General features: G+C 40.8%; 1 protein-coding gene across 1 annotated transcript in view; it reads left to right on the top strand.

Annotated features, from left to right (window-relative positions):
• The window catches only part of LOC137004684 (calcium-activated chloride channel regulator 4A-like), a 45,405-nt gene extending 39,108 nt beyond the window's left edge, over positions 1 to 6,297 (top strand). The window contains exon 15 of the mRNA XM_067365248.1: positions 5,282 to 6,297. Within this exon, the coding sequence (XP_067221349.1) occupies positions 5,282 to 6,177 (896 nt within the window). The 3' untranslated portion in view covers positions 6,178 to 6,297. The remainder of the gene's footprint in view (positions 1 to 5,281) is intronic.
• The last annotated feature ends 6,656 nt before the right edge of the window (positions 6,298 to 12,953 follow it).

Consider the following 12,953-nt stretch of genomic DNA (forward strand, 5'->3'; position numbering starts at 1 on the left):
TAGCACACGTAAATCTATGATCGGACGCAACCCTCCATCCTTCTTCGGAACAATGAAGTAGCGGCTGTAAAAGCCCGACATTTTGCTGGGAGGGGAAACCCTTTCTATAGCCCCTTTTTGCAAAAGCGTCGTTACTTCTTGCTCCATCACCAGAGACTGCTCTGGGGTTACTACCGCAGGAAGCACCCCATTGAACTTGGGCGGTCGTGAACCGAACTGAATTCTGTAGCCCTGTTCTATCATGAGCAGCACCCACTTCGAAACATTCGGGAGATTTTTCCACTCTTCCAAATATTCTACTAAGGGAACCAGTCTCTCGAGACTGGTCTCTGGTGTTTTTTGAGCACTTGGCTCGTCTATCTGACGTGGCGCACCGGCAGACAGACGAATCACGTGCTGGCCGACCCTCCTCGGAGGATCGGTGGAAACTGCTGTGCCCTGACTCACGCTTGGTGGCAGGGTTGACAGAACGGTCCCCTGAGGGCACCGAGGAGGACCCGATATCCGAATCCCCCCGGAGGGGGCTGCCCTCGAGAGATCCTGCACTATAAATGTCAGGACCTCTTCTTTGAAGCCTTCCGAGAGATAATGACGGTCCTCAGATCCGTCCTACCTCCGGACTTTTAAATTCCTCAGAATTTAATGTATTCAATATTTCATTTAATCCTCAAATTAAATGCAGCCAGTTCTTATAAATATATATTTTTTGAACAGACTGAATATATTTAGAATACAAAAAAGAATTATAGCTCATAATAATTCGCAAGGTATTTTAGGGAAAGAGAGAAAGGGAACTCCCGTCTACTCAGATCCCTTAATATATACATACACACACATGCATAATTAAGGACACGTGATATATGCGCAGCCTCTGCAAACGCAAGACCCGAGCCGTATTTTCATTCTTGCAGACTTAATCTATGCGCTGCCTCGGCAACGCGAGATCCGAGCCATATACTCTTTAATGAAAACTCAGTCTACGCGCTGCCTCGGCAAGCGCGAGATCTGAGCTATATACTTTAATGAAAACTCAATCCACGCGCTGCCTCGGCAAGCGCGAGATTCGAGCTTTGCAATAGACTTTTATTCCCTCGAGAATAAAGCCAACAGGAGTGGAGCTACCACACTCCCGCTAGTGCATACTTTTCTTCGGGACATTTTTATGAATGAACACGGTCACTGTCAGTTGTGAGCTGACGTGCACGCTCCACTCCCAGCAAACAACACATAAATCGGTGGTATCCCAACTCGCTTTGTAGTGTAGCACAGGGGGAAAATCAAACTGCTGTTCAAGATTGATTTGTTATAAACGTGTGATTTTGAAACACGATATGTGTGTGTGACTGTGAGGTGGCGATCCTCAGATCGATATCACAATATCCACCTCCTCAGAGCTGGACATGTGAGTATCGGTGCCTCAACCCGGGGGAAGAAACCGCAGAGCGTGCTTCCACCTGGGAGACGGCGCTGAACCTGGCTGGTGAGGGCAGAGAAAAGGCGCGCCCGTCTCTAATCCCTCTGTCAGATCCATTTGTGAACCCCACGAACGGAGCCTCCGCCCTGCCTCAGCAGAAGCGGGACCCGATCCACGGGGAACACTGGAGCAGTGTCCTGAGAGCGAGTTTTTACAGTGCACACAGACGCTCCCTCGAGAGCTGCCTGGGCTCACTCCCATTTCACTGCTGTTTCTCACCATAATACGTGTCTTTTTTATATATAAATATATGGATTGGTGTGAGATACTCTTGTCCTCAGACGAAGAGATCTTGACTTGTTTATATGTAAGACAAACAACACCAAATAAGACACACAAGATACAGAGAGCGCTTGCTGAAGACAACAGAAGCTGGCGTGCTTGTGTTCAGGTGTGCTTTATAGCTTCCTGATCCGTGACGTCACCCGTCTCTGACGTCACGTCTTTTCATTGGTTGGATACAGAGGTGCTTCACGAACACAAAATACAGAGGGTTCCCGTCACGTCATCCGACGTAGCGTCGATAGTTCCCACGAAAGGGAACTAAAAACATTTAAAATTAGACACTAGTCAAGCTCTTGGTCGGAAGTTTAATGTCTAATCACAGTAATGATGTTAACAAATAATTTCGTGATATGCATTCCCAAGTCCTCTTCGTCCAAGACGTGACGAGTAAAAATGCGGTCGATTCCAAGACGAGACCAAGACCTTTAAAAAGTCTCGAGACCAAGACCGACGTGTTTTATATCATTTTTAACTTTTTTAATCATGAAGAAGTGTTTCACCATCTTACACAAGGCTGCCAACTCTATGTTTAAATTATTAAATTAATTAATTGATTCTTCGTTTTATTGTTATGTGTCACTCCTGGTCCTCCATAGTTGAATACAAAAGGATTATTAGGAACACCATACTAATACTGTGTTTGACCCCCTTTCGCCTTCAGAACTGCCTTAATTCTACGTGGCATTGATTCAACAAGGTGCTGAAAGCATTCTTTAGAAATGTTGGCCCATATTGATAGGATGGCATCTTGAAGTTGATGGAAATTTCATCCAGGGCACGAAGCTCCCGTTCCACCACATCCCAAAGATGCTCTAATGGGTTGAGATCTGGCGACTGTGGGGGCCATTTTAGTACAGTGAACTCATTGTCATGTTCAAGAAACCAATTTGAAATGATTCGAGCTTTGTGACATGGTGCTTTATCCTGCTGGAAGTAGCCATCAGAGGATGGGTACATGGTGATCATAAAGGGATGGACATGGTCAGAAACAATGCTCAGGTAGGCCATGGCATTTAAACGATGCCCAATTGGCACTAAGGGGCCTAAAGTGTGCCAAGAAAACATCCCCCACACCATTACACCACCACCACCAGCCTGTACAGTGGTAACAAGGCATGATGGATCCATGTTCTCATTCTGTTTACGCCAAATTCTGACTCTACCATCTGAATGTCTCAACAGAAATCAGACTCATCAGCTGTATATTTACCATAGAATTCTAGAATATGCAGAATATGCTGATTGGTTGAGTTCACGCAGCATTTTGATTGGTTGACTCCACACAGCATTTTATTTCAGCCATCGTTTTTTTAAGTTTGATGTGAAGTGAAGTGAAGTGAAGTGAAGTGAAGTGAAGTGACATGTGGCCAAGTATGGTGACCCATACTAGGAATTTGTGCTCTGCATTTAACCCATCCAAGTGCACACACACAGCAGTGAACACACACACCGTGAACACACACCCGGAGCAGTGGGCAGCCATTGCTGCGGCGCCCGGGGAGCAGTTGGGGGTACGGTGAGACCCTTGCTCAAGGGTCTCACCTCAGTCGTGGTATTGAAGGTGAGGAGAGCGCTGGACATTCACTCCCCTCACTGACAATCCCTGCCGGACCTGAGACTCGAACCCATGACCTTTGGGTTACAAGTCCGACTCTCTATCCATTAGGCCACGACTGCCCCATCGTTTCTTACTGTCTTCACGGAGACAAGAGCCGTCGCTATTTTCATTATTTAACACTTGCAGTCTGTATAATTCATAAACACAACATTCTTTATAAATCTCTCCAACACCACGACTGTGGTGTGTGCATTAAGAGTTGTTTGCTATTCAATGGACTGATGATAAGGTTCAGGCTTTATTTGTCACGATCACGTCTGTTCCTGTCACATCCCGGACTACATTATCCATAATCCTCTCTGCCTGTCACATGCACTCACTCCACCAATCACCTGTTGCCACATACAGCCATGTACACTCCACACTAATCACCACACCCAGCTGATACTCATTACCAGGACTATAAAGGACTCACACACACACCACCTCACCGCGAAGTCTTGATTACCCAGTGTGTCATTTCCGAGCATTATTATTCCTGTCTGCCTGTTTGTTGCCGTTACTGCCTGTTTCCTGTTTATTGACCCGTTGCTGCCTGCCCTGATCTTTGCCTGTCCATTGACTACGACTCTGCCTGTTCCTTACTGTTCCTGTTTGTTCCTGTTTTGACCCTGCCTGTACGACCACTCTCACTTGTAAATAAATGCTGCACTTGGATCTCCTGCCTGAGCCTCCATTCGTAACATTATTAAAGGTGCCATTGATAATTTTTTACAAGATGTAATATAAGTCTAAGGTGTCCCCTGAATGTGGCTGTGAAGCTGCAGCTCAAAATACCCCATAGATTTTTTTTAATTAATTTTTTTAACTGCCTATTTTGAGACATAATTAGAAATGCGCCAGTTCATGCTGCGGCCCCTTTGAATTGCGCGCTCTCCGGGCCGAGCTCTCGACTCTATCACTGCATAAACAAAGTTTACAAAGCTAATACAACCCTCAAAATGGATCTTTACAAAGTGTTCATCATGCAACATGTCTAATCGCGTAAGTATAGTATTTATTTGGATGTTTACATTTGATTCTGAATGAATTTGCTACACTGTTGGAGAGATTTATAAAGAATGTTGTGTTTATGAATTATACAGACTGCAAGTGTTAAATAATGAAAATAGCGACGGCTCTTGTCTCCGTGAAGACAGTAAGAAACGATGGTAACTTTAACCACATTTAACAGTACATTAGCAACATGCTAACAAAACATTTAGAAAGACAATTTACAAATAACACTAAAAATATCATGTTATCATGGATCATGTCAGTTATTATTGCTCCATCTGCCATTTTTCCCTATTGTTCTTGCTTGCTTACCTAGTCTGATGATTCAGCTGTGCACATCCAGACGTTAATACTAACTGCCCTTGTGTAATGCCTCGATCATGGGCTGGCATATGCAAATATTGGGGCGTATATATTAATGATCCCGACTGTTACGTAACAGTCGGTGTTATGTTGAGATTCGCCTGTTCTTCAGAGGTCTTTTAACCAAATTAGATTTATATAAGAAGGAGGAAACAACGGAGTTTGAGACTCACTGTATGTCATTTCCATGTACTGAACTCTTGTTATTTGCTGCCGCGTTGTTTGAGCCAGAGCTCCGTCGAGCTGATTCCTAATTGTTTGTTTTTGCCTCGTAAAATCTAACTTATAATCTATCACTCTTTCTTTTTCGGTGGGGGAACACATCCCCAACATTATTTTATATAAAAAACATTTGGATTACCTTGATATCGCTAGTTTTATCCGACTTCCCGAACTTTCGCTACTAGCTTTAGCCCTTTAGCATTAGCGGCATGCCACGCCCACGCTACGCTAGCGTTTGTACTCTTCTCTCTCACAATATTATTGTTTCATCTAAGTTACTCTTATGGCGAGTGTATTGGATGTTTCTCTACCTTTGTGTGCAGGTGAGGACACGTTTGAGCTGCATGCGGTGCAGTTGGAACTGGAGGCCGTGGAGCGGCAGATCCGGATCCTTCTCGAGAAGCAGGCCGAGCTACGCGAGCGGCAGACAGCGCTGGAAACTTCTCGCGCTGGCGCTCACCAACCCTCGGTAAGTTTGCAGCGCGATATTAACACTCCTGCTTCCTCTACGCAGTGTGTTTCTCTGCACAGGGCCCGAGCACCAACGCGTTCATCCCAGCCTTCGTTCACTCCGGCGCCGTCACACCAGGGACCTTGGGTGCTTCAGCAGCGGAAGACGCGAGCCAGGCCTCGGACCAGGACCTCTCCTCCTCCGCCGCCCCCGGTCTTCGACGTCTCGACACGGAACCGCTTCTCCCCACTTCGCGTGGCAGAACGCGACGCTGTGGTCATCGGAGACTCCATCGTCCGCCACGTCCACGCTACCACAGCCAAAGCTAAGGTGCGCAGTCACTGTTTTCCTGGTGCTCGTGTTCTCGATGTCTCTGCGCAGATTCCCGTGATCCTCAACGGTGCTGAGACCATCGGAGCTGTAGTGCTGCACGCGGGGGTGAACGACACCAGGCTGCGGCAGACGGAGGTGCTGAAGCAGGACTTCAGAAGCCTGATCGAGACGGTACGAGCCACAGCGCCCGCGACGAAGATCATCGTGTCCGGACCGCTTCCAACGTACCGACGAGGACATGAAAGTTTCAGTAGATTATTTGCTCTAAATGAATGGTTGATGTCTTGGTGTAATGAACAGAAGCTGCTCTTTATAAATAATTGGAATCTTTTCTGGGAGCCTCCTAGGCTTTTCCGTGCTGATGGCCCGCACCCCAGCAGCATCGGAGCTGATCTTCTGTCAGAGAATATCTCCAAGACGCTTCGCACCATATGACTAGTAAGTCAAACCTCAAATCACAGCCTGTGTTCTGCCCACTTCATTGATAGAAATGTGAGTGTAGTACAGTCTATAGAAACTGTGTCTATTCCCCGAATAGTGAGGTTTAACAATAAAAATAAAGGATCTAGAAAAAACGTAATCGTGATCAAACCAGATTTTTGTAAAATTACTGAACAAAAACAATCTCTAAAGCTAGGGCTACTAAACATTAGATCGCTGACACCGAAGGCAGTTATCATAAATGAAATTATCACGGATAATAGTCTTGATGTAATTTGCCTTACTGAAACATGGCTTAAAGCAAATGATTATTTTGGTCTTAATGAGTCTTGTCCACCTGGCTACCGTTATAAAAATAAATGCCGCCTGATTGGCCGTGTCGGTGGTGTAGCAACAATCTATAGAGAGATACTTAATGTTACTCAGAGAACAAACTATAGGTTTAATTCATTTGAAATTCTTATGCTAAATGTTACACTCTCAGATATAAGTAAAAAGTCGCTACTATCTCTTGCTTTGGCTACCATTTATAGACCTCCAGGGCCTTATGCTGATTTCCTAAAAGAGTTTGCAGACTTTCTCTCAGACCTATTGGTCAACGTCGATAAAGCACTGATTGTTGGAGATTTTAACATTCATGTAGACAATATAAATGATGCGTTAGGGGCTGCGTTTACTGATTTACTAAACTCATTTGGGGTCGAACAAAACGTCACTAGACCCACTCACCTAGACCCACTTAATCATACTCTAGATTTAATTATATCACATGGAATAAATCCTACCGATATAGAACTTCTACCGCAAAGTGATGACGTCTCTGATCACTATCTTGTAACATGCGTACTGCATACTGATGATATTTGTCAAATTGCGCCACGATATCGACTAGGCAGAACAATTCTCCCGACAACTATAGATAAATTCACAAATAATCTGCCTGATCTGTCTCAGCTGCTCATCGTACCCGAACACAAATGATCTTGAGGAAATGACTAGCAGTATGTGCACCATTTTTACTAGTACATTAGATACTGTTGCACCGATGAGATTAAAAAAGGTTAGAGAGAAAAATACTGTTCCATGGTACAACAGTATTACTTGCGCTATGAAAAGAGAAACTCGTAATCTAGAACGCAAATGGAGACAAACTCGTTTAGAGGTCTTCAGAATCGCATGGAAAGACAGTTCTGCTATAGATATACGTCCCGCTATAGAAAGACTCTAAAAGCAGCCAGGGCTGAGCATCTTCGCAAACTTATAGAGAATAACCAAAACAATCCACGGTTCTTATTTAGTACAGTAGCTAGATTAACAAATAAACAGATATCACCAGAACAAATGTTTCATTACAGTTTAGTAGTGATGACTTTATGAATTTCTTTAATGAAAAAATCGAAAGTATCAGAAATAAAATTGTAAATGTACAACCTTTGACAGAGTTTTATGATTCAGCCTCAATTATCGCCCCTCAAGAACAGTTGCAGTGCTTTACAACTATAGGACAGGAAGAGCTAAATAGACTTATTACTGCGTCTAAACCAACAACATGTTTATTAGATCCAATACCCACTAAACTACTGAAAGAACTGTTACCTGTAGCAGAAGAGCCTCTTCTCAATATTATCAACTCGTCTTTATCTCTAGGTCACGTCCCACGACCGTTCAAGCTAGCAGTTATTAAGCCTCTCATTAAGAAACCACAATTAGATCCAAACGTATTAGCAAATTACAGACCCATTTCAAATCTTCCATTTATATCTAAAATACTAGAAAAAGTGGTGTCGGTCCAATTGTGCTCCTTCTTGCAAAAAAACTCTATCTATGAAAAATTTCAGTCAGGATTCAGGTCTCATCATAGCACAGAAACTGCGCTCATTAAAATTACAAACGACTTACTTCTAGCTTCTGACCAAGGCTGTGTCTCAATACTAGTGTTACTTGATCTCAGTGCTGCGTTCGACACTATAGATCATAAAATACTCCTAGATCGACTACAAAATTACACTGGTATTCAGGGACAGGCATTACGGTGGTTTAAGTCATACCTATCAGACGGTCACAATTTTGTTTATATAAACGGGGAAAAATCTAAGATAACGATAGTAAACTATGGAGTGCCGCAAGGATCTGTGTTAGGACCTCTGCTATTTTCAATTTACATGCTGCCACTCGGCAATATTATAAGAAAACATGGGATTAGTTTCCACTGCTATGCCGATGATACTCAGTTATATATTTCATCACGACCAGATGAAATCTCTAAATTATCCAAACTGACAGAGTGTGTTAAAGAAGTAAAACATTGGATGACTAGTAATTTTCTTCTATTAAATTCAGATAAGACTGAAGTATTACTTATTGGGCCAAAAACCTGTACACAGAATCTCTCAGACTACAATCTGCATTTAGAAGGATGTACTGTTACTCCATCCTCGACAGTTAAAGACCTGGGTGTTATATTAGACAGCAACTTGTCCTTTGAAAATCATATTTCATATGTTACAAAAACAGCCTTCTTTCACCTCAGAAACATTGCTAAAATACGGAATATGTTATCTATTTCTAATGCAGAAAAGTTAGTTCATGCTTTCATGACGTCTCGACTAGATTACTGTAATGCATTATTAGCTGGTTGTCCTGCTTCCTCAATAAACAAGCTACAATTAGTACAAAATGCAGCTGCTAGAGTTCTTACCAGGTCAAGAAAATATAATCATATAACACCAATCTTATCATCTCTACACTGGTTACCCATTAAGTTCCGTATCGATTATAAAGTATTGCTAATGACCTATAAGGCTCTAAATGGTTTAGCTCCTGTGTACTTAACCAATCTTCTATCGCCCTACAATCCTTCACGCTCTTTAAGATCACAAAACTCTGGACTTCTGGTTGTACCTAGGATATCTAAGTCCACTAAAGGAGGGAGAGCGTTTGCACATTTGGCTCCGAAACTCTGGAATAGCCTTCCTGAAAATGTTCGGGGCTCAGACTCGCTCACCCAGTTTAAATCTAGATTAAAGACGCATCTCTTTAGCCAAGCATTCACATAATGCATCTCATATCAGATCAACTGCACATGACTATCTTTGCTTAAAGTTATGAACAGCAGCTACGCTAATTGTTCTCCTTTTGCTTTTCTGTTTTACCTCGGGACACCCGCCCTGAGGTGACTAGAGAGTACATCAGCTTCAGTTTGTATCCAGCCTCTTAAGAAGACCTCAGATGACCATCACCTGTGAAGAGACGGCGCCAGCTCCTGCGAGGACTTCAGGAGACGCAATCATCTAGATCAACATTCACATTGCACAATCTCTATATCCTAATTTATTGTTAATGTAATTCATTTTCCAGGAGCTCATTACTTCTACCTTCAGTTAAACTGCTAACAGTGATTGTAATTACCTAAAGTATATTATTTGCTAACTACATTCTTTAAATTGTAATGTTGACATCCATTTTCTGTAAAGCTGCTTTGAAATGATATGTATCGTGAAAAGCGCTATACAAATAAATTTGAATTGAATTGAATTGAATTATTCAACTATGCCAAGGTAAATTAAATTTTTAATTCTAGGGCACCTTTAAAGGATTAGATCACTTTTAAATCAAATTTTCCTGATAATTTACTCAACCACATGTCATCCAAGATGTTCATGTCATCCAAGAAATGAAGGTTTTTGATGAAAACATTCCAGGATTATTATCCTTATAGTGGACTTCAATGGTCTCCAAACGGTTGAAAGTCAAAATTACAGCTTCAAAAGGCTTTAAACGATGCCAGATGAGGAATAAGGGTCTTATCTAGCGAAACAGTTCGTCATTTTCGAAAAAAAATACAACTGTATATGCTTTATAAACACAAATGATCGCCTTGCACGTGCTTCCCCCAAAACCGCACTTTCGTATTCTTCAAAAAGCTAACACTGTATGTCCTACGCCTTCCCTATTCTACTTACGGAAAAAAAATGAATTTGCGCTGCAGTGATGTGTTAACTGAATTTGGTAACCCTACAGTGTAACAGGTTAGGCTACACTACAACTATATTTGTAGTAGCCTAACGCTTTTCGGATTTTGTGCTTTTCAGACAGTCCCTTCAGACTTGTTTGTTGGTTATTTTGTTGTATAATTGGTTATTTTAGCTCGTTGTCTGCGTTATTATGATTGCAAATAGCTGTTATTTGTGATGTAACAACATTTAGCTCACGAGTTATTGATCCGGGAAGTTTGAATATGTGAATATATTGCCAGCTTTACTGAATACCTTGGGTTAAGCATTGACCAAGTTCAAACCAACCGCTTCATTGTTAACATACGGAGCTGACTGAAACACTGCCAGCGGACATTACACAGGAAATGTGTTTGTCAAGCATCTTAAACTTTAACCCGTTGTGTTCTCAACATATTCATTTAAATAAATTCAAAATGCAATTATGTGCAAGAAACAGTCCAATGCGTTTAAGTGAAATGCAAAAAGCAACAACTTTTTACACATTCTAAAAGTTTAGCATAATTTTGTTTAATTTTTACAATATTCTGTAATGTTATGTAGAGTTAATATGCTGAAATTGATTCCACTTGTAAGAGAGAAAAAAAGTTTTGCCATCAGCCACAAGAGGGCAGCACACACACAGAAAAAAAAAAAACATCTTAAGATGACCTGTCATGGTAAGGCTTCTTCTGGTGAAAGAACATCAGATATTATTTTCTCTCTCTTTATTGTACTGATGTCTGCACAATGAAATGAACAGATTTCCATGTAATTCTTCAATCTTTGTCAATGTTATAGAGCAGTCTGTATGCGTAGGTGTACCAAAGCCTAGTCTTTTAACAAATCTCAAGGTTCGTTTGAACCAAATAAAGCATAATGTTGCGTAATCAGTGTTTCAGAACTTAAAGTGAACTTGAGGAAATCTGTTCTTGTCAGTCGTCTGTTCTCACACTGTTATTCTGACTGTGGAGGACTGAAGCTGAGATATTTAAATAATAATTGTATATTTAAATGTCAAGATGTACAGCATATAAAAATAAACTTCCAAGTGTCAAGCCTCAGCGAATTTGAAAAGGTCATTTTGTGAACTTTTCACCTTTCAAACCTACTGTTTCTGTTAAATCACTCTGTCTCTTTGTTCTGTTTAGGTATTACCACTGCATTGTTTATGAATAAATCTGATACATCAAGATGAAAATGCACACTACATGCTAATTTATTCAGATTAATAATATATATGTTACAACCAAATGTTAATATGACCAATATACTCTGTAGTTGAAATGTTTATTAAAGATATTACATTGTATTCGGAATGATGGTGTTAATTCCCAGTGTAGAATTAATTCAGATTAGCATTAAATGACTATTTTAGCAAACTTACATGACTTGAATTTTGTAAATCTGTTTGATTCTCACTAAAGCGTGAGAACTGAGATATTGCTCAGGGCTGATACTGCAGAAATTCTCTGAGAAACTAACCAGTAATTTGCATGACTGGACAGCATAAACCTCCAAGGTTGCTTCACATCAGTCAGTGTATTTTCTAGCCCTCCCTTTCTAGGTCAGTTGTGCTCAACCTAAGGTTATTTGTATGACATGGATATTTTTAGGAGATTTGAGTCATATAATAAAGCAAAATTATGAACTTTATAAACAAAAGAACCTTAGGCTGAAACCTATTTTACTGCTGACCTCACTGTTTTGAGACTATGCTTTTACTTTTCCAAAACCAGCTTGGTTGCATATTTGGTTCATCCCATAAAGCACACTGTAATCCAAGTTTGAAATACTTCACATCTCAGAATGTAACAGTCAGTGATCAGGAATGTTCAGTGTTCATATACTCACCGGAACTGTTTCTATTAAAGAGAACAATGACGCAAATGGACACTGTGGAAACTCATTCTCACAGGTGTCACTGATTCTTTTTTAACATATTCATATCCATATCTATACCTATTATAATACTTTTACATTACATTTTGGATCATTTAAAAATATCCTTTGAAATGAAAAGTTGATGACAATGTTTTGATGGCACATAAAGAGCAGCTTAGACACAAATATCTATAGATATCTGCTTTTTTGTGTGTGTTGTTGTTGTTGCATGGAAGAAAGAAAGTCATACAGGCTTACAAAGATATTTAGTAACCACAATTTTTGGCTGAATTTTTCCCTTAACAAATAAAAAATAAAGCAGAACTATCACTTTAAAATCTCCTCCATAAAAAATGTCAAACAAATATTACAAAATTAAAGAAAACATTCTGTAAAAGAACAATATCATGTCTGATATTGTGAAGAAACATTTATTTTGCAAACAAATGGCCCTGTCTGTTCTCCTTTGATTTAAAGCCATCTAACTAAGGTCTAAATCACTTCCTATAGTCAAAAAGGTCATAAAGATAAGCCTAGAAAATAGTTTGTGGACATGTGATCTCAGCTGTAGGCCATCAAATCATCAGTGAACAATCTTCTTATTGAGAATCAAGTGACACTATAATAGTGAGGTGGTGTAAAGGCAGTCTAAATTTTAGTCCACTGGTCACGGTTACTGGTTTTACCTGTTTTATGTGGTGTTGAAAAGAATGTGTGATTCAACCCTGGTCTTAAAGATCTGGTCTGAATAGGCCTAGATGTGTAGATGCTGAGGGAAGAAGTTACTGATGGACGTGTCCCAATGATTACAAATTCCAGATAGTACACTGATGCCCCGTTCCATTTCCCACCTACTCCAAGCGCTTGCACTACTTCTGATCCGAAAAACAAATG

Source organism: Chanodichthys erythropterus, chromosome 17, assembly GCF_024489055.1.
Source record: "Chanodichthys erythropterus isolate Z2021 chromosome 17, ASM2448905v1, whole genome shotgun sequence".
NCBI classification, from domain to species: domain Eukaryota; kingdom Metazoa; phylum Chordata; class Actinopteri; order Cypriniformes; family Xenocyprididae; genus Chanodichthys; species Chanodichthys erythropterus.